The sequence below is a fragment of the Lygodium microphyllum genome, chromosome 23, assembly GCF_053477565.2.
Source record: "Lygodium microphyllum isolate KBCC chromosome 23, Lygodium_microphyllum_v1.1.10, whole genome shotgun sequence".
Taxonomy (NCBI): Eukaryota; Viridiplantae; Streptophyta; class Polypodiopsida; order Schizaeales; family Lygodiaceae; genus Lygodium; species Lygodium microphyllum.
In genome coordinates, this window is record NC_141157.1 from 112,932,233 (window position 1) to 112,959,506 (window position 27,274).

The window sequence follows — 27,274 nt, forward strand, 5'->3', positions numbered from 1 at the left end:
GAACTACGAGTATCTTCGGAAGGCATCGCGAGGGTGGTTTGTCCGAGGCTTGTCGGACATAGTGGTGAGCCATCAACCATGTGTCTCTTGCATTCGTGGAAAACTGCATCGGGATGCGATTTCCAATAAAGCTTCTAGACGGTCTACTTTACCCATGGAGCTTGTATCTACGGATCTTTGTGGCCCGATGAGGACTGAGTCCTTGAAGGGGAGCTTGTGCTTCATGTTGATCGTAGATGACTACAGCAGGATGACGTGGGCCTACTTCTTGACTTTGAAGTTGGAGGCTTTCTCTCATTTCAAGGATTGGCTCCTCTTTGAGGAGAACCGTTCTGGCCGGCGACTGAAGACCTTGCGTTCAGACAAGGAAGGTGAATTTATGTCTAACGAGTTTGCTCGTTTTTGTGCAGATAGAGGCATTCACCAGGAGTTTGCTAATGCCAACACTCCCCAAGAGAATGGCATTTTGGAGCGGAAGAACTGAAGTGTGATCGAGATGGCACACACCATGATGGAGCACTGACAGGCACCTCAGTTTCTGTGGGCCGAGGGAGTGGCTACTTCAGTTCACATCCTCAATTGATCTCCCATTTCGGCCGTTGATAGGATGACTCTTTTTGAGGCTTACTTTGGGACTAAGCCTGATGTCTCTTATTTTATGATCTTTGGGTGTGACGCTTATATACACATTCCGAAGACGCAGTGTGATAAGTTCGAGGCGGCTTTCCGACGGTAGGTTTTTGTTGGCTATAGCTCCCAGTTCCAAGGTTATCGTTTGTTTGATCCCGTTAAGCGGGATGTCTATACGAGCCGAGATGTGCGGTTCGTGGAGGTTCCGACCATAGAGGGGGGTGAGGAACACCCCGTTCTTAGAGATCCAGGGGAGAGTTGGGATCCTGAGACATTTTCTTTGGAGCCAAAGCCTCTTGATGGCGATTCTTTTTTTGATTTAGAGTCTTCTCTTCCATCGGCAACCCCCAAGGAGCTTTTGCCGGTGGATGTTCTTGAGTCTTCTGTAGATGGAGAGCGACGGGGAGAAGTTCGTCTTTCTCCTCATTGGGCCCGCGACACACTCCGAGATTCAAGGATCGAGGGGATCCCTGAGGAGTGGGAACCGTAGGATGGACCGTGGAGGTCACAGAGGAACCGAGCACATTCTTCAGAGCTTGTTTGCTCCAACTATTGTTTACTGACCCGTGTTATACAGGATCGAGAGCCCACTTCAGTGAAGGAGGCTTTGTAGTCTGATCATTGGCGGAAGGTCATGGAAGCCGAGTTGGAGGCTATTGAGAGGAATGGCACTTGGTCTCTTGTACCTCGTCCCTCTCACAAGAAGGTGATTGGTGGCAAGTGGGTCTTCAAGACCAAGTACCTTAGCGATGGTTCTTTGGACAAGCACAAGGCTCGCCTTGTTGCTAAAGGTTTTGCTCAGCGCCCAAGCATTGATTTCCATGATACTTTTGCCCCCACTGCTCGTATGGCGACTATTCGAGGTGTTCTTGCCTTGGCTGGCCATAGGAGATGGCTTGTTTATCAGTTGGATGTGAAGTCGGCCTTTCTAAATGGTGACTTGCAGGAGGAGATATATGTTGAGCAGCCTCCTGGCTTTGGATCTTCGGATGGGAAAGTTTACAGATTGAAGAAGGCCTTGTATGGCCTAAAGCAGGCTCCGCATGCATGGAACGAGAAGATTGACTTGTTTCTTCAGTCGAAGTTGGGATATTGGCGCTCCAAGGCCGATCCGCATCTTTATGTGCACACTTTCGAGGTTGGTCGTGTGTTGTTTGTGTTGTATGTTGATGTTTTGATTTTGACAGGGGATCATGCACAGAAGGTCCGAGAGACCAAAACAGCTTTACATTAGGCATTCGAGATGACGGATTTGGGGCTTCTTCCTTTCTTCTTGGGTCACGAGATTTATCAGTCTCAGAGGGGGATTTTCATCTCTCAGCAGAGGTACATTCAGGAGCTCTTGGTGACTTTTGAGATGGAGACTTGTCAGCCCATTACTACTCCTATGAATCCGAATTGGAAGGCCACTTCACACTCAGATTCTCTCGTGATGGATGCTTCACGCTATCGTCAGTTGATTGGATCCTTGATTTGGCTTCTTAACACTCGTGTTGATCTTTGTTTTGCTGTGGGTCTTTTGGCTGGGTTCATGACGGAACCCAAACAGGTGCATTGGTAGGCTGCCCTGAGGATTCTTCGGTATTTGAGGGGGACCTCTGACTTAGGGATTTCTTATCCCGCAGGCACAGAGGCTTTAGATTTGGTTCTTGCAAGTTGGAGTAACTCGGATTGGGATGGCGATGTGGACCACCGACGGTCTACTACAGGCTACTGTTTTACCTTGGGTACAAGTGTTATCTCTTGGTGTAGCAAGAAGCAGTCCACGGTAGCCCTTTTTTCTACTGAGGTAGAATATTGGGCTGCGTCTTCCACCACATGTGAGGTTGTGTGGCTTTGGAGATTGTTGGAGGAGCTTGGCTGCCCCCAGACTCGTCCTACTCTTTTGCGGTGAGACAATGAGAGTTGCATTGCCTTGGTACGGAATCTAGTATTCCATGCTCAGACGAAGCACATTGAGATTCAGTACCACTTCATTCGGAAGAAGCTTTTGGATGGGAACCATTGATGTGGAGTATTGCAAGACGGAGGCTAACCTTGTAGATTTGTTTACGAAGGCGCTTCCCCAGGCTCTTCTTCAGCAACATTCGAGATCCCTCAGTTTGATGCCTCGTCCAGGATCTGAGAGGGGGTGTTAGCATTTGAGTCATCCCTTGGACAGGCTGCAGACTACGTAGGTGCCACGTGGCAGCCTGCAGTGCAGTCGGACTGTTTTTTTAGGCATTATTTTATTGTAGTCGGCTGCATTTAATGAGCCGACCTGTTTATTTTATGCCTTTTATTTCTGCTTTATATAGCAGTTCTCCAGCACATTGTTTGTACATTATTCAGTGATTTCAGATTTTGATCTTGAGATCTGGTGATTGAGAGGGACTGTGCTCGGGCTGATGGAGATCGAGGTTATCGAGCCAGAGACATATGCAGATATTTCCTCTACCCTCTTGTGTATTTCTGCACTCTTATACAGCATACTACACTGCAGATTTTCTGCTTTTACACAGTCTCCTTTCCTCTCTCTCTCTTCTCTCTGTGTTCACTCTCTCTCAGTCTTTGTCCTACGCTTCCGCATCGTTGCACTCTGACATCTTTTTCTTGTCCACATGGACAAAAGTATCACACCCATTTCTTTCCAAAGAAATCCTCATAGGGAGGTATATCTTGTAACGTGAAGATAGGAGATCGGTTGTGGATGTTAACCGCAATAGCCACCGCCTCACCCCAAAGGGAGTGAGAAAGTCTTCTATGCTCCAACATTGATCGCGCCACCTCTAGCATTGTCCAATTGGCATGCTCCACAACACCATTTGAGAATGGTGTTTTTGAATGGGAGTAATCCACTCGAATGTTGTTATCCTTGCAAAACTTAGAAAAGAGGTTAGAACAAAACTCATTGCTATGGTTTGCTCGAATACCTCGAATCTCGAAAGATGTTTGTGTTTCCATAAACACCTTTCAATCGTAGAAGTTGGAGTGCGCCGCGCTTTTGTACTCTGAAAAATAAGGCCACACATGATGGTTGAAGTCATCAATGATCAACATAAAATACTTGGTCTTCCCAAGGGAAGCTATGCCCATAGGACCATATAGGTCGGTGTGGACCAACTCAAGTGGTGTAGAAGCCCTTCGAGTGGCAACCTGTGGACGGGGTTGCCTATGCTGCTTGCCCCTCAACAACAGCTAGGGCATAGAGTGTGAATGGGAGGGGAATTAGAAAGGCCCTCCACCATCTTCTTTTGAGAAGCCCATCTAGTAGCATTAAAGTTTAGGTGCCCATATCAGGCATGCCAAAGCAGTCCTAGCTCGTGGGAAGTCCTTGCGGCAAGGGTTGTGAGCATATAAAGCCCACCCTCTCATGTACATGTCCAAGGAACCGCTCTTGTAGAAGCATCCTCCATAGTCTCTACATCTTGTGTAAAAACAACATGGGTACCTAGTTGTGTAAGACCATGAACAAATAGCAGGATAAAACCCAAATCTAGCACATAAAGTACTTTGGCGGAAGAATGGTGCCGATTCAACAAGAGAGAAATGGTTCCCACTCTATGATCGTGTACAGAAGAATTGCCACCAATGGTGATAGATCCCCTTCTAGAACTCATGTCATGAAGCCAATCTTGCCAATAGGTCATGTGGGAAGAAGTCCCATTGTCCATGAGCCAAGGCCTCTTCGTGACGGAAGAAGCAAGAGCTATATCCTTCTCCTTGAACACATGGACAATCGAAGACGAACTGAGTGGTAGGTGGGGTTGCCTTTGAATCCTTAGACCCCTCCTTGGCCTTCAAATGGGGGTACTTTTGCCAACACTTATCCTTCGGATTTGTACCCTTTCTAATAGTGTGTGCACTTGGGCTTCTCTTTATTGTCCTTCTTTTCCTCCCATTTCTTTGCCCTTGGCTTCTTCATTTTCTTCCATCCTCCTGAACTTGTTGTGAAAGCCTTCGTGGAGCCGGATCCACTAGCTACGAGCTCTTTGAGCTACTCGTTATGCTCCAAGATTAGTGGGGCTACCTCTTCCCATAGAAGTCTCTCTTCAGTCATTGATGTAAGAAGTTTGGTATAGAGCACATCAAACTTTGGAGATGGCAGTTGAGTCCGAATAATCATTGCCATATCCTCCGAAGGTATCGTCGTCCGAAGGGATGCAAGCTCATCCCTCATGTCTTGTAGTTTGTTGATTTGATCCTTTATGGAAGAAGAGTCATTAACACTGAGCATTTGAAGTTTCTTCTCAAGAGAGATCTTGTGGGCAAATGTCCTTTGTGGTACAAAGATGCAAGCTTCTTCTACACTTTTGCCACTGTCTTTAACTTGTGAACATGCACTCGGAAAGAATCCTGTAAGCTCATGAAAAGGAAGGATTGGGCTTGAGAGTTGAGCCGATCCCACAACACTGCATGATCCATTGATGATCTCTCTTTGGGATCCTCCACGAGACGGGATATAGGTAGAGTAACAAGCTTATAAAGATCAAAGGTGTCAAGGATGCATTTCACCTTACACGACCGAAGTGAATAGTTGGCACCATCTAGCTGGTCCTCTCTCTCTTTGGGTAAAGAAGGGAGAATAGACACTTGAACGGGAGGTGCCATGTTAGGCATTTTAAAGCTAGTAGAGTGGCCTTTGTGTGAAACATGGAGAGAAGGGGGAGAAGAAGGCTACTCCGAATGATGAGACCATACAAAAGGGCTCGGTGACTTTTGTTCTTCACAATAATCACACTGCCATTCAAAGAAGTGATGAGAAACCTCCTCCTTTGAGTCATCAAAGCCTTGGAACCGGCAATAAGATATCTTCGTATAACCTGCAAACACACAATGGCTCGGTGACTTTTGTTCTTCACAATAATCACACTGCCATTCAAAGAAGTGATGAGAAACCTCCTCCTTTGAGTCATCAAAGCCTTGGAACCGGCAATAAGATATCTTCGTATAACCTGCAAACACACAATGGCTGCTGCGTTGTGCTGTAGGAGAGCCCAAACTGAGGGAAAATCAACAACGCCTGCAAGAGAAGAGTTGTGGACACCTTTATCGAAAGAACCCATCCACTACATTGTGTTTATAACAGTGAACAGCAAGCTGAAATTTGAGTTTTTAGCAACAATGTGGTCTCCTCTTTGGTTGGAAACTCTCTATCCTCATGTAGGCGATAATGCCATGTTAGAGTGCACAATAGAAGAGAATCATGAACACCATGAGAGAAATAGAAGAGAAAAGACAACAAGAAGAGGAGAAATCTGGAATGGACTGATCAGTCCCTGCACGTAGCTCAAAGCATCACTGAAGGCACCAGATCAGATTGAAAAATGATGGCAGCACTTGTGACACTCATGGAGACATTGACGGTGGTGGAGACGGAGAGTGTGCAGCCTGTAGTCCTTGACAGAGATGGAGAAGACTGCTGCAAACTGTTGGAGCACCCGTAGAAGACAAAAGGATCATCTATCCAGCCCTGGCGACTACTATAAATAGCAGAAAAGTGAAAAAACTGGTTGATTGCTGACATGGCCGACCTGTCAATCCTGGCCGACTGCAATTAATGCAGTACGGCTGCATTTAATACGGCAAAATGTGATAGGGTGGTAGGTCCAGGGAAAATTGCCTGCAGTCTGGGACTGGACAGCATCTTGTAGGGGCAGCACAGGCTATGAAATGCCTGACAAACATTGGAAATGCACACTAAAATGAATGAAGACACATTCAGAGCTCTGATGTCCCTGCTAGACTTTGACTAGGGCTAACAACAGGAGATGATCGAGTAACAGACTAATTAAGGCAAGCTAATATATTTTGTATCCATTTTCTAGTCCATAGTTGCATAATCTGTCTCCTCACCTCATCATGCCCTTAGGTCTAGTCTGGGATATGATAGGAGCAAGGATCAAGGGCTGAAGCATAGGTATCAAGTACGAGGAGAATCGGGGCACGATTTGATAAGGTAGTCCTTGCAAGTTGCCCCACCTGCCCTCCTTATTAGCAGCCCCTCTCTCTCGCATAGAACCTGTCTAGCTGCTCTAGGAGTATACCACCCAGTTGCATATATTCCCAAGAGAAACCTAGTGAGATATAATGCCTATGGAATGTAGGGTCCTCTAGACATCACGGGCTCCTCTTCTATTGGGGTTGCCACTATAGGGGTGTGATTGTGCTCCCCTCCCTTCATTTCTTTCGGGTGCCCCCGGGGGTGGGATGATTGCTATAGGGGCACTCCTTGGTGGTGAGTACTAGTGCGGCCACCCACCCTCGACTAAGGATGTTGGGGTTGGGTGGTTTGCTGGGGCTCTAGCTGCCTTCTACCTCAGTGTCTTTGGACCCTAGTGAAGCCATTATCCTCCACATGTGCAATTGCTTGTTATGTGGTGCTAGCTTTGAAGAGTATGCATTTGAAGGCCTGGTGCCCAAAGCCAAGGTAATAAAGGCACTGTGGGCTCTAGCTACCTTCTACCTCAGTGTCTTTGGACCCTAGTAAAGCAATTATCCTCCACATGTGCAATTGCTTGTTATGTGGTGTTGACTTTGAAGTGTGTGCATTTGATGGCCTGGTGCCCAAAGCTACGGCAATAAAGGCACTTTCCTGGTTGTCTTGTCGATATGATTTGCTGCATGAATTTGTGCCTTTCTTGGTTGTCTTGTCACTTGGGGATTTTCTTGGTGTACTTCATTGCTACCCATACTTTTGGAACCCCTGTGTACATCCTTGCATCAACACATAAGGGAGGAAGGACCGTGCTAAAAAGGCACACAAAGTCCTCCACTAGGTGGCAGTACCCATTTGCTAGTTGGGGAAAGGGTCACCAAGTATTGGGGGAATTTATTATGAATTGCAAAGGTCTTGACAGTGTTTGGAAGTAATGTCAGTGGCTAAGTGGAATAGGTGGGAAGTAGAGGTGAGAGGCATAGTGTGGTGTGTGGCATGAGTGGTTAGCACACAAGGTGATGCTTGTGAATAGCATGAGGGTGTCTGAGTGCAGTGAATGTGGAAGCATATGGACAAGACTAAAAGAGAGTGAACATGAGAGAAGAGGGAGAGAGAAAAGAGATAGAAGAACGTAGAAATATGCAGTCAATGAATGCTGAAATAAAGAAGGCATATGTACAAGGGGTTGTCGAAGTATCTCCTCGAGCCGGTCTCTCTCTCCATAACTTGAGAAGACAAGTGAAGAGGATTGGCTGTGAAGAAAAACCCTAATTCAAAAACATAAACTAAAGTGTACAACAAAGCATAAACTGAGAACAACACCGTTTAGGATCAGGGCAACTCAAAGACAATGAACACAAAGAATCTGAATGAATGAATGAATGTTGAATGTACAATGCTCATGTAGCAAATAAATTGTGCAGGAATGAAAATCGTACCATGAACTCTCGTGTCTCAAGGACCGAGGCAAAGGTCCTGAGCGGGAGTGTGTGTCGTACTCTTGACAGATCCCGAAACATAGCAAAGGAAGCTTCTGAGAGTCGAACACCAGCAAATGCAGCCAAGGAGGCCGGATCTGATGCAGACATGCAATGGATGAGAGAGAAAACAACAAACACAAATACTTGTGGAGTGTAGGCAGTTTGGGTGGCAGTAGTAGGGACCAAACGCAATAGTTTCAAGAGAGAAAAGTGTTGGGTGGCAGCTGGAAGATCCAAACATAGGTGTAGGAGTAGTTGCCCGGCAATTCACTGTAGTCACCATGGCCTACCAAGAGTCAGAGGCGCTAGTTATCTTACCAAGGAAGTCCAAGTGGTCACCCTAGAGAGGCTAGGACATCAGACAAAGGATGCATGTTGGTTGTCTAGTGGCCTACCAAGTCGTGGAAAGGCGGATGGAACTATAGTAAGCTTTTTCTTTGCTTTTTGTGTTGTGATTATCATTGTTTCAAAAAGGCGAGGTGGCTATTGATTTAGTCCTAAAAATCTACTTTGTCCCAATGACTTTCTTGTGGCTTGGACGATCCATCGAGGTCCAAGTCTTATTTTGGCCAATACTCTCAAGCTTCTTTTTCATCACCTCTTGCCATTGGGGGTGTTGAGGAGTCTCCTACCAACTATTCGGCTCAAAATGCTTTATATAATTAGTTGTAAACAAGGATGCAAATGAAGCCTGAGGTGCAAGTTGGATAAATCTTCTAGAGCCCTCTAGAGTGGAATTTGGTGAAAGGATCTCCAAATCGTGTTGGAATTTGGTGAAAGGATCTTTAAATCGTGCATGGTTTGCTGGTACCAACGAGGTAATGGGTCTTGTAGAGGGGGCTTGGGAGGTGAAGAATCTGTGGGTAGGTGAGGAGCAGATAGGAGACCTGGCTCAGAAGGCATTATCTCAATAGAAACAATGTGAGGAAAGAGCACAATATCGAGTATAGAAGATTGCATAATGTCCCTTTCATCAAACACTACATCTCTCCTAATGATTACCTTGTTTGTCCGGGGATTGAAAGATGATAGACTTTTACTTCAGCGAAGTATTCTAAAAAAAATCAAGAGATCAGCTTGGGGAGTGAGGGTGTCTATTTTGTCATTAGGGGTGTGTGTGCAAGCACAACTCCCAAAGAATCTAAAGTATAAAACTACAAGCTGAGAGCCAAAGAATGCCTCATATGGAGTCCTTTGAGAAACAATTGTAGTCGGGCACTGGTTGAGGATGTACACCGAAGTGTTAACAGCCTCGACCCAAAGGTGCTTAGAGAGCTCTGCTTCGAATAGTATAAAGTGTGCCATGCTCAGGATGATCCATTTCTTACTCTATGACTCCATTCTATGAGAGGGAGTGGGTAAAGGTGAGCTAGCATGAAATGTCATGCTCTTATAGAAACTCAGAAAACTCGTAGGAGGTGAACTCACCCCTACTATCACTCCTCATGCATCCTTTACGACGACCAATTTGGTTATGTACCAATAGCGTCAAAGTAGAGAAATATGTGAAGATGTTATATTTATACTTGAGAAAGTACACCCACATGTAATAAGAATGATCATCCACAATACAAAAGAAGTACAATGTGCCGTTCAAGGTGGTGGTGAATGTTGGCAGACCACAAAGATCAACACGAATCAATCTAAGAGGCGCCTTAGCTCTATGTGTAGATTGTTGAGGAAATGGGTATGGTGTTGTTTCCTAAGTTGACAGGATTTATAGATATCCCACGATAGTTTCACGCGAGGGAGGCTATCAAGCATCTGCCAGCGCGACAACTCATAAATCAGGTTGTATTCGAGATTCCCTAAGCGAAAATGCCAAAGACAACTGTCATGTGGTACATGCCACTAGACTGTGTCTTATTGCGAGCAATCACTAAACTAGTTTGAGAGTCAAGGATCTCAACAGTGGTCATAGTCAAGTGTGCCCAATGCTCGGATACTAAGTCAAAATGTTGAAGTTGTGAATGAAATTTAGATAATAGATCTTACATTAGCTCGACAATAGTGGAGGCCTTTCTAGCCTTTCATGGGCGGACAACCTCGGGATTAGGGTGGGATTCTAACACTTGTGCAAGATTTCATAGATTCCAAGAGTCAAGGACATGTCTCATCAGGTTTGACCAAGTAGTGAAGTTCGATCCATCAAAATGAGTCTTATCATTAAAGGCATGTTTGGGTGATGAGGACGAAGACCATGAGGTATCAAAAAACTGGAATAGGAAGGAGACGGAGAAGAGGGATAAGTAGGAGAGGGAGATGGTAGACAAAAAGAGGCTAATAGTGTCCAATGGGTGCCAATTGATATAGAGATATTGGAACATGAATGTTTCATGAAGTGTCGATGGAGGTGGAGGCATCGAGACACGTAAGCTCTATCCAATAGATGACTAGGGTATAGAAAAATGACTAGAAGGTCCACTGGGTAATGCCATGGAGGCAAAATGTGGTACCAACCAACTGATCTACACTTGGTGGTGTCTAGGTAGCATTGCCAAGGCGTGAAAAACCCCAAAGTGTGGGGATGGAAGGATGAACGTCCATCATGGGGACACCATTCGGCTGAGAAAAAGATGAGGTCCTAAGAGGCGTGCATATGGGTGAAGGACCTCCAGGTGTGATGTGAGAAGATATGTATGGTGCACTTAATGGAGGTTGAAAGGAAGGTGTAGTGGAATAATGGGTGGGATGATTAGAAGATTAAATGGATTTGTCATTTTAGTTGTTATGGAAAAAAGCTAGGTTCCTTTTGTTCATTAAATGCAAATGAGAAGTAGATAAATCACCAAAATCATGTTGAATATACGATGTAAACAGTGAAGGAAAAGATGGAGTACTCATCACAAATTCATGTAATTTTTGTTCATCTTTTCTTGAGTGCAATTTGAAATACCTATCCTCTTTAGGGCTAGTGTACCAATACTTGGTATAAATAGTTCCTTTATCATGAGTATCTTTGAAATCTTGCGAAAAAGAGGGAGTAAAATTAAAGGATCGAGAAGTAGCATGGAAACATGATATGGGAGTGAATGAAGGTGGAGCAGAGAATGGCTTATACTCCATGTCAATTTCCCCATAAGGAAGATCAATCCTTTGTGGAAACTTTGGTCCTTGTAAAATTATTAGACTAGCGCACCGAATCTAAAGGGGAAAGCTCAGATTTACCTTTAATCTACTGTAACTAACCTTGTGTATATCAATTGCTATCAACACATATTGGCTCAATGATTCAAATTAATTTGATGCTCATGTATTCAAGATATGATTAAATGTGCATCTTTCTATTTAAGGGTGACCAATGGCTGAAACGCTCTATAATTATACTTGGGTTGTCATTGTCGAGATGCCTAAGAGAAATTAAAAGTTTAGTCGGGTGGTTAGATTGACTAGAAAGCTCAGATGACTAAGACTTTTACACTTAGATAGTCAAATTGACTAGAAGCCCATATAATGAGTGGTTTCAAAAAGTGAAACCAAATGCTCATGATGAAGGAAACAAATCTTGAACCGGTGAACCTATAATAATGAAGCTCTCAACAATCTAAATTTGGTGACTTCTAAAATTTAGGAGGTTGCTATTTTTGAAAGTTGCTCAAATGGAAATTTTGTGTGTATCAAAGGCTTCAAAACTTCACAAGAACAATTTTGTCTTCAACAACTATCTCAAATTCTTAACCATTAGAGAGATTTTTAGAGTAGAAGGTTTGAAAGCTTCTTTCTTTAGAAAAATTACATGTGGCATCTTAGAATAGGACATGTGTCATTTTGAAGAGACAAGTGTCCTTACAATTGTCATTTGTAACCTTTACTTTTCACTTTTGAGCACCAAAGCCCCACACCTATATATTGGATGTCTCTCTTTTCATTGGGAATAAGCTCCCATGCTAAAATTTCAGCCACATGCTTTGTACTCTCCTATCTATCTCTCATCTAAGTATTGATCTAATCTAAGCACTAAAGAAGAAGGTCAGCCTAAACCATGCATAAAAGGGTTGATGTCTATTTATAGAGAGTTTTGAGACCTCATACCACACACCATTTTAAAACTCTCTTCAACTGCGCATTGTTTTAGGGATTTAATTACTTAAGCATTTTTGGGGGGTGTCTAAGTGGCTACTTCAGCATGTAATGCTTATGTTGGCTTAACACAAGCAGCCCATTGACTATAAATAGGAAGAAAAGGACCAATAAAATAATCCAGGCGGCCAGCAACTTGGCCAACCAGCATAATAAAGCTGCTGATTGTTGCTCAAGCAATAAAGTAATCAATGATGTCCCTCTTGGCTGCCACGTGGCATTGTCGCCTATCCAACCTGCCCAAGAAATGGTGACTACGACTGGTGATTAAAACCTACAAGAAAGCACAAATCAATCTGAGTGTTAAGAATTCAAATCAAGGACCCAATCAATGGCCGGTAGCGGATCCTTTCCGCAATTTGAAAATCTGTATGTGCCATAGCCTTCCAATTTGGATCCATAGGAGTAGAAATGGCCTTATATTCCTCCATGTCAAACATAGCATCGTTGGGAGATGAAAATTCCCCTCGGAGTTTGCTAAAATCTCATGATCTAAAAAGAAATGAAAATGCCCATATTTGTTATCTTGAAGACTCATGTAGTGCCTCCTTGATCTGCTTGACCTTTTGGACATGGTCACTTATCAAGATAAGATCATCCACATAGAGCATGAACAATGTTTGCCCTCTAGTTGAGGTATGGACATACAACTGGGTATTGGAAAAGGAATATGGATATCCTAACTTTCCTTGGAGGAATCGGTCTATCTTCTTGTTCCTAGCATGTGGTGTAAAGAAATACCCTGACACAGAAATATAAACAGAAATTGTACGACAAAGCACAGACTAATAAAAGAACACAGTTAGGGTTAGGGTAACTCAAAGACAACGAACACAATGAATGAATGAAGTGATATGACTATTGAAAATACAATGCTCACGCAACAAGCACACTATGCAGTGAATGAATACTAAACCTCAAACTCCTATATCTCCAGGATCAGGGCAGGGGTAATGAGCTAGAGAGAGTGTCGTACTCTGAACAGATCCCGAATTGCAGCAAGGCAGCCTTTGGATGTTGAACACCAGCAAACGCAGCAGTGAGAAGTTGGATTTGATGCAAACAACAGTGAGAAGAGATAGAGACTAAAAACATAGGCAACATGTGAAAAAAAGACTAAAAACGCAGGCAGGACAGCTTGCAGGAGAGAGAAAAACTAAAACGCAGATTGTAGGAGAGAGAAAGACTAAAAACGCAGGCAGCAGGTGAGAGAAAGTCTAAAAACGCAGGTAGGACAGCTTGTAGGAGAAAGAAAGAAAGAAAGAAAGTTATATTAAAGTCTACAACAGGCCAAGTTGGCCTATGAGACCAAAATGTTGCATACAAAATGTTTGGGAGATTTCAAAAGTCCTAGTGAAGCTAACGTTTATGCTATGTTGAACTAAATTGAGTAGGTACAAAATGATATCTAGACTAGATACAATCTAGAGGTACTCCCAGTGCGGTGTGGAACTGCTCCTAGAGTGTTCATCCTAGGATGTCCCGCATGGGTCGGGGTCTAACATGGAGAGACTAAAGCGGCGGGGCAGGGCCCTCCGATGGCGGCGTAGTATCCCTTGTATCTTCGACATGTGTCTTCTGCGGGGACGGGGGCCGACGGGGCGTGGGCGCCAGGCTTTGCCTCTCGCTGTGGCTATTTCTAAGTCGGGAGGCCGGTTGGACTGGTGGGGGCTCGGTGGTGGGGAGGGTAGCTGTTATTTGGTAGAATTCGTTGAGTGTGCGTTGGTTGGTGGCTCCTTGTCTTTGCTCCCTGGTTCATAGGAGGTGGTCTCTGTGGCGTCGTATTTCCAGTAGAAAGAGCCCCAAGCATCTTTGGTCTTTGAATTCCATCACCTTGGAGAGTGGTCCGAATCCTTCGTTGAATAGGCAGTGGAAGCGTCCCTGGATTTCGTAGTATACTGGGCATCTACAGATATAGTGTTCCTCTGTCTCTGGCTTGAGATGGCAGAGTTGATAGATTCGGTCTTCTGGGGGGAGGGGGTTGGCCCCGTATCTGCCCGTTTCGACCCGTAGTTGGTGTGAGGACGTGCGGATCTGTCCGATGGCACTTCTGACCCCGTGAGACAAGTGTGTGTCCATGTAGCTTGGGCGGGTGATGAAGCCATCCGGGGAGATGTGCATGAAATGCTCTCGATAGAAAGCCTTCTTGGTTCCTAATTCCGACGTGGGGGTCACCCATGTCCTGGCTGTGTCTGTCTGGATGATATCCATTCTGATGATGCGATTCACCTCCTCTCGACTGAGCTCCAGGTGTGGGCAGTCTAGGCTGTATTGTAGTGGGGGGAGGTGGTCCATGTGCAGGCCATGGAGCCATAGCCAAGTCTCTATTCGGGCATACCAGCACTCAGTGTCCCCTTGTGTTGCTAGCTGTTTGGATGACTCTAGGGCGAGTCTGGGGTACCGGTGCTGGGGTAGGTCCCATATTCGGTGCAAGAAGGTCACGGTCTGGAAGAGGGCCTCAACCACGAGGGGCGGTGCTCAGTGTCCCCTTGTGTTGCTAGTTGTTTGGATGACTCCAGGGCGAGTCTAGGGTACCGGTGCCGGGGCAGGTCCCATATTCGGTGCAAGAAGGTCACGGTCTGGAAGAGGGCTTCAGCCACGAGGGGCAATGCCCCCAGCTCTGCGCGGATGACCTCGTGTGGTACGGAGGGCTTGCTTCGGATCATCCGTGAGATCATAAGTATTAAGGGTCTCTCCACCTACGCCCATCCCTCATAGGTGGCCTCCTCCTTAGGCAGTGGCTGGTCCTGTGGGGCCTTTTGCGTGTGGTAGAGACTGGACCCCCATATGGGAGCCCCGTACATGAGGGATGGCGTGACCAAGGTGTCAAAAAGCTAGAGCTTTGTCTGGTGTTCCTGGAACTGTATGCGGGCACATTGGTTCTCCATTGACCCGAGGGTTGCATAGCCTCGGGTTAGTCTATCTTTTGCTGCTTTTCTCAGGGTAAATCTCGGTCCAGAGAATGTAGTCCCCAGATAGACGTATCTTTGGACTACATCCACGGTCTCTCCGCCATATGTGAAGGGGGGTACCGACCGTCGGAGCCATTGGGTTGACGTGTTGAACACCACGACCTTGGTTTTCCCCAGGTTCACCGTTAGGTCTTTGTCTTGACAGGTCTGTAGTGCGTCCAGTTGGCGCTGTAGCCCTTCGGGTGTGCTGGAGATGAGGACTATGTCGTCCGCATATAGTAAGATGGGTATCAGTGTCCCTCCCAAGCTCGATCCCTCCTCGCCCAATCTATCTATGTACTCTGAGATCTCATCAATGTAGAGGCCAAATAGGGTGGGTGAGAGTGGGCATCCCTGCTTGACTCCGATGGTGCTGGTTATCTTCTTTGACAGTCCTCCTGGTGCCCAGACTCGGCCCGTTACCGATTCGTATAGTGCGAGTATCCCCCATCGCATTTCGGTTGGGACCTCCAGTTCTTGTAGTCTCTGTGTGAGCCTCGCTCGTGGGACTGTGTTAAAGGCCTTGTGGAAGTCCACGAAGCAGCAGTACACCCGTCTTCCATGTGCTCTGCCCTCCTCTATGATGGCTCTCAGTGTGAGGATATGGTAAAGGGTGCAGAAACCCCTCCTAAACCCTGCTTGTCCTGCCGCCCGATGTTGGTGTTGCTCTGCCCACTTGCTCAGCTCGTGGTCCAGTATGGATCCATAGAGCTTGGCTAGTACATGGCCAACCATGACTGTTCAGTAGTTCGTGGGAACCATGGGGTCTCCGGTCTTCATGATAGGTATTATGGTGTTGGCTGACCAGCTGGTAGGGAAGCCTTCGCATAGGGCTCTGTTGAACATGTGTGCTAGGAGAGGTGCTAGTATGTCTCTGGCATGGGTCAAATGCTTTGCTACCAAGCCTTCGTGGTCTTGGGCACGGCCATTTTGGAGTCTATCAATGGCGTCCCGAACCCGCCCCGTACTGAAGAATGTGGATGATCTAGGTCTGCTCCCTGGGGCCCTGGGTAGCTGGGGCTGCTTGGGTACTTGGTGTAGTGAGGTTGCATATGTGTGCCAAGTGTCCGGGGAGGTGATGGGCGTCTGGGCTTTGGGTTCCTGAAACGCCTTCCATGCCTCTCTGCTGTCCTGTCCTAAGAATAGCTGGTAGAATTCGTGTTCCACTTTGGAGAGGTAGGTTCGTTTCTTCCGTTGCACTAGACGACGGAAGATCAAGCGTGCCTGTTTATGCGTGTGTACTCCTCGTGCTTCGTCCTGTTGAAGACGGAGCCGGGTTTCCCTGCACTCTGCGTCGTACTAGCTATTTTGTGGGACATTCTTGTTCGGAGGGGTAAGTGGGGGGATGTGTGGAGGAAGTATTCAGTAGCCGAGGTGTGTAGTATGCCCGCCAACTGTGCTGTGACCTCCTCCAGGGGTGCGTGGGGGTCCATTTCCTGCAGGCTCCAGCAGAGATGGTCGGAGTATGCGCTCGCAGTTAGCCTGGTAAAGTGGTACCTGGGGAATCTTGGGGGGGGGGGGGGTTGCTTGTTGGGGGGTTAGGTCATACCTGCAGGTTATGTCAAATTGTAGGTAGGCATGATCGGCAGCCACTGTGAGTGGGCGAGGTGATATTTTAAAGGACTAGATGTCGGGGATAAGTGATAGAGGGCCGAGGATATAGTCCACTATGCTTGCTCCCAGATTCTGTATGGGTGCTCCATGTGCCCCCCGTCCGATGCAATTGGCCGCGTGCTTGTGTGGAAAGCATGTGAGGGCCTCCGACCCGGGCCATTTGTCGAGACCGTTGAGGATGGCTAGTCCGTGTGCCCCCCCTAACGCCAGTAGGTGTTCACCATATTCGGTGCATTCAGCTGTGTCCTGTGATGCCCAGTTGAGTCCTATCTCCTCCGGTGTGATCTCTTTGTACATGTGGTCTTCGCTCTCAAAGAAGGGAGAGAGAAAGACTAAAGACGGAGGCTGCAGGAGAGAGAAATACTAAAAACGTAGGCAAGGCAGCTTGGAGAAGAAAAAAAAGACTAAAAACGTAGGCAAGGCAGGCTGTACGGCTGTAGGTCTGCACATGAATAATAGTCGCTTGGCTGGAATCAGCTCCAAACTACGTGAAGAGGGCTGAAAATTAGGCGCCAATTGATGGAGACAGCAATGGATAGCTTCGACTGAGATGTCCTCTGTGAACGGGGTGTGGGTAGCAAGTAGAAACACGTGAAATCTGCAAAAACGAGACTAGGGCTGAGTGGAGGGTAGCATACCTATTTATAGAAAGTTTGAGCCCTCCCAAAAGGATTTGTGCATGTGGGACGCAGGAACTCTATAGGATGGTGTTTCTTTTAAATAAACAAGGTTTCTTCATTAATTAAACATGTTTTGGGGCTGTTTAAGTAAAGCTAATGCATTTTTAGCTCAACATGTGGAGCTTGTTTGAGGCCGTAAAGAGCCTTTTTAACTTGTACACCTATCCATCAAATGAGAAAAAGCTAGGAGGTTGCTCAACATAGATCTCCTCCTTCAAATCACCATTGAGGAAGACAAACTTCACATCAAGTTGATAAACCAGCCATCCGCTATGGTTGGGCAAGGCAAGAACAACCCTAATGGTAGCCATCCAAGTTGTAGGTGCAAAGGCATCATGGAAATCCACCCCTAGCCATTGACAGTAGTGTGAAGCCCTTTGGAATGTATTGTGCCTTGTGCTTATCCAAAGTGTCATCATTGTGGTATTTGGCCCTAAAGACCCATTTAACACCAATCACCTTCCTATGAATGAGCCTAGGCACAAGATCCCAAGTGCCATTTTACTCAATAGTATCCAACTCCTGCTCCATAGCCTTCTTCCAATGTTGTGACTTTAAAGTCTCCTTTATGGAGGTTGGCTCCCCTGCATGGCATGAGTCATCAAAATAGTATTAGTATAAACAAGCTTGGTGGAATGTGCAGGGTTCCTCCAAGAGTGCCGCTAGCCATCCTGTGTCTGCCACTCCTTAGCGACTATCTCAACCCTTGAATCGTGGAGTGTATCGCGAGCCGCTAGGGCTTCCTCCATTCGTCCTCTAAGAGTTTCACGTGCTGAAGGTGATGAAAACTGAAAATTTGCTCCAAAAGGCTGAAAATGCAGCCTTTTCTCCTTCACCAACAGCAAAAACCTGCAAAAAACAGCTACTTCACTCCTGCGCGCTTCACCAGTTCACCTCAACCTCCGAAGCTGAAAATGCAAACTTTTGTTAGATCCTCCCAATCATGTCTTCCCACAATCAATCAGCCATTGTACACTGCTTTGATACCATGTCAGAGTGTAGCAAATGTGGAAGCGTATGGACAAGACTAAAACACAGTGAACACGAGAGAAGAGGGAGAGAGAAAAGAGACATAAGAACTTAAAAATCTGTAGTCAATGAATGTTGAAATGAAGAAGGCAGATGAAGTATCTCCTCGAGCTGGTCTCTCTCTCCACCACCTGGAAAGATAAGTGAGCAGGGCAAGTAGCCCACTGACTATAAATAGGAAGAAAAGGACCAATAAAATAATGTAGGCAGCTAGCAAACTGGCAGACTAGCATAATAAAGCTGTCGATTGTTGCTCAAACAATAAAATAATCGGCGATTTCCCTCTTGGCCACCACATAGCATTGTTGCGTGCCCGACTACTATCTGATCTGCCCAAGAAATGGTGATTGCGATGGTGATTGCTAGAAATGCCAAAAACTGATAGGAAAATGTGTAACTCCACCGAGAGAATTGGCTGCATCAATTGTAGCTTGAGAATGCTAGTCCAAGGGATGACTAATCTCTAATGAAGAGGGATTGCGGGCAGCATGGTAGGATGTAAGGGGGGCGTTAGCAATTCACTTTTAAGTTTTAAACCTCATAATTGCAATGTGCTATGTGCAATCCTAAAACTTTTCAAAGTTACACCTTTAGGTTGATAGGTGACACTCTTTGCAATGTGCATTAGGAGGTCAGTGGGGATGAGGATATGATTTTTCCGGAGCTCTATAGAGATCTCACGACAGTGGACAGTCATAACACTCCCAATTAGTGTGGTTGTAGGTAATGTGATGATAATGCTAACCTCTTCAATGAGAATGATCCCGAGCATCTTAGCATTCACCACGAGGAGTCCTCTTTGGACTCTCTTGTTGAGCACTCCGATGTGGATGATAGTGATGATAATGATGATAGTGATATCTCATCCTAGGTCTCTCTCTCCATTTTCCCTATACTTATCTTTTTTTGCGTGATGTATCATGTACCACTATGATCTATATACTTCTAGTGCATATTGGCATGCAACATATGCTAGTAGATTTTGGTTTGTTACCCTCTTGGTTCATGTTACAAAGTGGATCCTTAAAAGTTCAGGGCAAGTGCAAAAAAGGGAAAGTGCATTTTAAATGCAAAGGTGCATCCTAAATTTTTATAGGAGAGCACCAAGCTCCCTTCTATGCAATTTGTAAATGTAAATGGGCATGGTGAAGGCATAATGTAAATAAGAAAGAAATAGAAAAAGAAAACCTAGGCTAAAATGGTCGGTCATGTAAAAAAAAAGGAAATGGGTGTCCAAAGGGGATTAGAACTTGTATAAAAGGCAAAAAGTGAATGAAGAAGCTCATTCTTATTCTTATGTGAGGCCAAAACTAGCTCGCCTCTTCTTCTTCTTTCTCGTGTTCTTCCTTGCTTGTGCTTGTGAGTGAGAGAGGGAGTGAGCGTGTGAGGGTGAGGGACCGTGATGGAGAAGCTCTCAACTTTCTCCTCTCTTCTTCTTCTCTTCTCTTTTCTTCTCTTGTCCCGTGTGTGGTAATGGAGCATGGAGCATTAGGACCAAAAATGGGCCTATATACTTATCTTTTTTGCATGATGTATCATGTACTACTCTGATCTATATACTTCTAGCGCATATTGGCATGTGACATATGCTAGTAGATTTTGGTTTATTAACCCCTTGGTTCATGTTACACTCTAATGGCATTGTTATTTTGCCTGTAAATGTGCATTCTATCGTATGTTGTCCAAAATGATCAAGTTAGTTTAAATTAAAAGAACATACCTTACAAAATCTGAAGGTACCATTTAGTTACTGTATTATCTCATGCTGTATCATATGTTACGTACCTAACTATGATTGGGCAGTTGTAGTTGGGCAATATATATGACTGCATTGAATGCAAAGTTGCCAAAGGGAAGACCTTTGAATGCTAACTGGGCACATGCTAATTCATAAATGTGTGTTCTATATCATATGTGTGAGTTGAACACCATATGTAACTGCCTTGAGATGGAAATTTACTGAACAGGCAACTTTCGAAAATTGACACACAAGGACTGTAAGAGTGTATTACACAATTTGGCCAGGGTCAGATGGACAACAGATCAGGGCCTTGTGTGCACGTGATTAGAAATGGGCTCCAATAATTTCATATAATTGTTCATCAATTGCCAAGTCTGACTGCAACAAATCAACTGCTCCTGTCCAGACTAGTCTCTAGAAGTGGGGTTTGGATCTCTGGCTATCCTGCTGCCCTATTAATCGACAGAGCTCTTCTAGTATTAAATGATCCTTGCATGTAACAGGGGTTTTTATGGTGACTTCTGGGATCAAATGACCCATGTATGTGACAAAATAAATTCTCTATTGGTTTTTATGGTGCCGTGATGTCCATGCATGCCATGGAAAATATATTGAGTGATATTTGGAGGCCTCCTTGGTAATAGCTAAATGGCCCACCACTTGTTAGTTTTATAAATGAAAAAGTATCATAATTTTTTTCTGAGATGTTTCATTGTGCTTTTTTTGGTAGTTGTCATGTGAATGCAAGGAAGATTTCTTATTGATGCTGTCAACAAATTTTGAATGTTGTTGCTTGCCTGGTCCACTACATTTCTGGTGCTTAAAATTGTAGTTGGTGACTGGTTCAGGCAAAGGGTGCCAGGATAGGGGATGCTTTTGTTGCTACCGAGGTAGCTCATCATGACCGTCGAATACCAATACCGGTATTTATTCACAAATTCAAGTGTAGATATATTCAGTTCTGCTAACTTTCCCACTTTCCTAACTCTTGTGAGGTTCTTGAAAAAACTTGCAGATATTTGACAACTATGGTGTTGGTGCCAAAACAGCAACTTCAACCCCGAATCTTGTAGAAACTTTGCAACTGAAGGTCTTTATTTAACTTTAGCTTTACTTATCATGCATAATTAATCTGAAGTATTGAAAACAAGGGCTTTGAATTTGAAGTCTAGCAAAACAGTTAACCTCCAGATTTGTGATTCACTGAAGTTTTCCTCTTTCCTGTTGCTAAAGTTGTCTTATGAGATGAGCTGCTTGAGTAGATCCTTGCATGATTAATTGTTTTTTCAGGAAGGTAAGCTGTCAACTGGTAATTCTCTAGATATGACACCTCAGGATGAAGAAATGATCAAAGCAAACGATGCATCTGTGAAGGATATGGAGGTATGCGTATATAACTGAGATTGTCAGCCTTCCCGATGAGTGAATGCCAAGTTTACTGAGCTGTGAATTCCACAGGGTGCTGCAGTGCTGTATGTGGCAAGTCTTCTATCAGTGCCTGTGGTGCTACTGAAAGTAGTCTCTGACATTGTAGATGGAGACAGACCAACTTCAGAGGAATTTCTTGAAAATTTGTCAGCTTCAGCTACTGTATTGTTAGAAACTGCAAAAAGAGTCTTAGATTTTATTGTTGGAAAGCAGCTAAGTGATTTGTAGTAAGCCACACATCCATGCAAAAATTTACTAGAATATCAAGATTCCTCTGGTCCTTGAGAAATACACTTTTGCATCTTGTATAATTCTCAAACCAGCCTTGGACAACACACAGAAAAAACCTACACTCTGATTGGGTGGAGATATTTGGTTGGTTCAAAATTGACAAATATAGGGGAGATGCATAAAGCTCATTCATGTGATATAAAGTACTCCGTACAGATGAAATTTCAAGTATCAAAATAGGAAACAGGCTGGCCTTTTCATAATGCTAGAAAAGATGTCATTGTAAATTTGCCTTGGGCTGTAGGCAGAAAAATTCAACCTACACTCTGATTGAGTGGAGCCGTTTGCTTTGTTCAGAATTGACAAATAGAGGGGAGATACACAGAGCTCATTCATGTGATATAAAGTACTCCATAGAGATATGAAATTTCAAGTATCAAATATAGACAATTTGCCAAAGATGTTATCACAACATTGGAGCAAACCTTATTTATATTATTGTATAATTTGGCACATGGTTTCTCTAGAGAACTTTTGCTTCTATTGAATGCCAATACACATGCTTTAATATTCTGCATCGCTGTAATGTTATATTACAACACCCAGTATTGCAAGTTCATAAACTAGGGTTTTCAGTAGTGGTAATTTTCTCCAATGTTTACATTAATTTAAAATAATTTGATTGAGAGCAGCTGTGCCCAGTCCCCCCCAGTGAGCAAGGCTGCAAGCTGTTTGCCTCAAGTGCAAATAATGAGTACATTCACTCCTTGCTTGCAACCTTGTTGCAGTTCAAGTTCTGGTGCCTTCTACTAAACTCGTATTTTACACGTCAAGGATTAGGATTTTGTTATACAATCTAGTTTTTTTTTTGTTTTTGTTTTTTTGTTTTTTGGGCTAGTAAGGGGTATGCTTTCATAATATTTATTATTGCAGTGTTTAGGGATGTCAAAGAGAAAGCTTTTCCTTATTGCAACGGAGCAAGAGGAGCTTGAGAATAATTGTCATGATAGGATTTTTGATTTCCTGCAGAAGACAAGAAACTCATCCAAATGTATGTACATTAGGAAGATGCTCAATGTCCCTTTTGATTTGCAAGAGGTGTTGAGTGATCTTGATGAGAAGCTTCGGGAATATAGAGAGTTCTATTCTAGACATGTAGAGTCTCTCTTATTTGATAATTATGTCCATTTTAATGATGTGATCCAATAAACTAATGCTACCAAGAAAAAATTATTTACGAAGGCGTGAAATAAATCAGCTTTTTCATAGAGATAAGGAGCAATGCCTTTTGATTCAATAAGACATAGGTTTTTTAATGTTCCTCCAATATATGAAGGATTTTCATTTAGAGGACGGGTAAGAGAGGAAGGGTAAGAGAGGAAGGGTGAGGATGTTACGTACATGGGTAAGGAGATCGAAGAGAAGGCAAAGATGTTTCAAAAGGATGTTGAGAACCAGCTAGTGCAAGGTTTTGATCTTGTTATGTTAAAGAGTTAGAACATTACAAATATAGAAGAAGAGGAGATGGAATTGAGTACACAAACTGAAGAAGGCCCCTTGGATTATATCCCCATATTTTCTACCTATCTTATTAACAAAAAAAAGTATGTTTTACTTTGACATTCAATATTTTTTTAATCTTAGGGAAGATTATTTCTTAGTTATTGTTGACCCTAGTGCAAAAAAAAAAGAAGGTAGTGAAAAAATATAGTCTTACTAAATAAATAGAAGTAAAAAAGGCCAAAATCACAAGGACAACCTTAAAAGTTCAAGGCAAGTGCAAAAAAGAGGTGTATTTTAAATGTAAAGGTGTACCCTAAATTTTTATCGGAGAGCACTAAGCTCTCTTCTATGCAATTTGTAAATGTAAACGACATGGTGAAAGCATAATGTAAATAGGAAAGAAATAGAGAAAGAAAACCCAGGCTTAAATGTTTAGTCATGTAAAAAACAAAGGAAATGGGTGCTCAAAGGGGATTAGAACTTGCATAAAAGGTAAAAAGTGAATGAAAAAGTTTATTCTTATGTGAGGTCAAAACTAGCTTTCCTCTTTTTCTTCTTCCTCTTATTCTTTCTTGTTTGTGCTTGTGAGTGAGAGAGGGAGTGAGTGTGCGAGGATGAGGGACCGTGATGGAGAAGCTCTCAATTTTCTCCTCTCTTCTTCTTCTCTTTTTTTTTTTTCTCTTGTCTCATGTGTGATAATGGAGCATGGAGTATCAGGATCAAACATGAGTCCAACACTAGCTTTAAGGCTCTACCTGAGCCTCTATGCTCAACCAAAATACCTTATGGCCTTGCGACTAGGAGAGTTTAGGGGCTACACAATGATCTAACCAAATGAGTGTTTGTATGGATCGTAGTCCAATATATAATCCTTTTCAAACTCCTCACAAGGAGTCCCTACACATATTGGTGTTGTAGACCAGGTAAAACAAACACATGAAGTATCTCTCAGCTAACTACCACGACCCCTCTATGACTCTCGTACACCTCAAGGATTGGCCCCTAGATTCGTCATGAACACATAAAACATGTACGATACATAATCCTATATTTTAAACAATCATTCTAGGAGATAAAAGATAATCCTAACTGAGTAAGTTCTCTAAAGAAAATGAATCACTCACCCTACAGCTTGGGATATCTCTCTCAGTGTAGGTCAATGTTTATGAAGACAATTGCCATGCATCCAGGATGATACCACTTGTTGAATGCGATGCAACTGTGAATGATTAATAGTGCTCACTCATTTTTATATATTTAAAATAGCATTGTGACAATGTGAAACCATTTTTTTAATACTTTTATTCTAAGTGTAATTATTGCATTGCTTAGAGTCAGCACCGAGCATACTCGTGCTATTGAACCCCTTAATTCTCAAAACACACGTATCTTACATGCAAAGTGTATTAGAAAAAAAATTGATTCAACATGTAATCAACACTTATTACCCCTTCTCTCCCTACCATTTAGAGTTGTGCATTCGATAGTGGGTTTAGAGAGCATTTTGATATATTTCTCTTCATAAAGAGTGATAAATACTCACTTTAACATAAATATAAGGCTAAATCTCATGCTTCAATCCTACCATACATCCACAGACACATATATTATTTTTCTCTATTTTAAAGGGTAAAAAATTTATATTTTTTACTTTTTAAAATTTATCTATAAATAAAGGCTGATATTTTTTATTTTTTAATATGACTTGAGTAGACTTGATGATAATTATTTTTATCCCTCATTTCATTCTATGAGAATATCATTAATTCATCAAAATCCCAAAAAAATCCATAATTTATTCTAAAATCGTAAATTTATGGATTTTGTGTGTTTATGGAAAAATCAATAGATGACTAATTCTTGCTAATTTTCTTAATTTTTCCCATAAAACAGATAATGGATAATCAAGAGCAATCATTTCCAACCACTTGCAATCAAGATTTATCATAAAATGATGAAATTTATCACTTATAAAACTACGCTTTATCTCACATGTATCTCGTATTTGGAAGGTTGATGATTCTCACTAACCATCGCTAATAGTCCTCAAAACATTGGTTTAGGCTCTATTGTATCTCAGCATCATCTTTCAAAATCGAAGTCTCTCCAATTAACCCACCTCCTTCTCTTATAGATTAAGACATAAAAATATACATCAAGAGGAAAGAGAGGGAGGAGAGAGAAATATTGATTTCTGGAATTTTCATTCAGGTAGCCATTTCACATATAGAAGGCGACGATTGGAAAGTGAAAAAATCAAAGATTTCATTAGTACGATCAGTTCAATAGCTTGCTTTCAGTCCCAAATCTCCAAATCTACAAATCGTTAAGAAAAAGAGGATGCGCCATTTGCTGATTTTTGCCATTAAAAAACAACCCCCCCCCCCTCCCACTTCTACTCCCTCTCCCCAAAGCCAAAAGGCCATGCCTATCAAAATTTGGCTCAATTTTGATCTCCACAGCACTTTGAAAAGTAGTCCATCGCTACAATGATATAACACTTCCGTGTAGTTAATGAAGGGTGTATTGGTCCAACAAAATCGATATCCCATTTTCGAAGGGTAACATAACTAAAATAGGATTCAATGGTTACTTACGATTCTCCCTTGTATCATGTCTTTGACAAACACGACATCACTTAACATAATTGCAAGCGTCCTAGAAAATGAATGGCCACTAATATCCAATACGTAGAGCTCTCTTAACGATAAGCCATCCAACAAAATGTCCCCCACATGTTGAATCATGACATTCCTCAAGAATAAATGGTACCCCATCAAGTACAAAAATGGACAATAAATCTCATCCACATCCCTCCGATACTACATGACAACTGCTATGATTGAAAAACATAGTGCTGGCTACTTAATCTTTCTCTTCTCAGACTTTGATAGAGTAGCTCCAACCTCTCATGTAGATAGATAATGCATCATAGCTACATACCAGGAAGGAATGGAAGTTGTATCGATTTTGAATAAACCTTCAATGTCACTTCCTTAAGCCAGAATTTCCTTTGGCTCCCCGAAATCCACAAGACATTTCACAATGCCTTGTAGCCTTCATGGCTTACTCTTAATCTCATAATCAAACCCTTTCAAAGTGATTAACCACATTGCTAAACGGTCAGGCGATTGCAACTTGTTCATCAACAATTGAAGTCCTTCTGCCTTCGTAAAAAATACCACCTTCTTATAGAGAATATAGATATCCCAAATTTATGACTAGTAAAGACAATTGGATGATACTATTTCTCTTCCCAAATTTGGGCTAAACAAAAGCTAATACTATGCATTGTTGTTGCTAAAAATATATAGAAAACCCTATATCTTTTGGGTACTTTTAGGACTGACACTTTTGCTAGTTCCTACTTCACATCCTCAAAAGATATCTGACACACTTTCCTCCAATTAAATAGACAATTAAAAGATAATAGATTTGTCCAATGTCAATGTTCTTTCTACCAATGCATTGATAAATCTTTGATAATATTCCAATGATAATAGAAAGTTGTGTACCTCTTTTGGAGTGTATGGTGGGCTCATAGCGACTATGACCTTTATCTTTTCAGGATCAGTTTCACGATACCAGCCGAACTAACCATATGGCTCAATAACAACCCATAGGGCACTCCAAAGACACTTTTATGGATTAAGAGCAATGCAAAATTGTGTGCATTGCTGAAAATATTTCCTTAAAATGATTAACTCTTTATTCCTTCTAGTGGGTGCTCGTAGATCATTGATGAAAACTTTTAACCCCTCTAGGGAAATGTCACTAAAAGTCTTATCACATGTTCATTGCCAAGAACCAAGCGCATTGCATAATTCAAAGACCGTAACATGATATGCAAAGGTACCAAAGACAATGATAAATGTCATTTTCAACTTATCTTCCCTCCGCAGTAGCCATTTAGTTGTATCCAACAAAGTAACCCATAAATGAATAGATTTCCCTACCTACTAATTGATATAAAATTTGATCAATGAACC

At 43.0% G+C, this 27,274-nt stretch overlaps 1 protein-coding gene across 1 annotated transcript in view; it reads left to right on the forward strand.

Annotated features, from left to right (window-relative positions):
* The window catches only part of LOC148016634 (5'-methylthioadenosine nucleosidase-like), a 65,678-nt gene extending 43,313 nt beyond the window's left edge, over window positions 1-22,365 (forward strand). The window contains exons 6-9 of the mRNA XM_087664604.1: window positions 20,972-21,046; window positions 21,139-21,213; window positions 21,414-21,506; window positions 21,582-22,365. Coding sequence (XP_087520730.1) covers window positions 20,972-21,046; window positions 21,139-21,213; window positions 21,414-21,506; window positions 21,582-21,779 — 441 coding nt within the window. The 3' untranslated portion in view covers window positions 21,780-22,365. The remainder of the gene's footprint in view (window positions 1-20,971; window positions 21,047-21,138; window positions 21,214-21,413; window positions 21,507-21,581) is intronic.
* The last annotated feature ends 4,909 nt before the right edge of the window (window positions 22,366-27,274 follow it).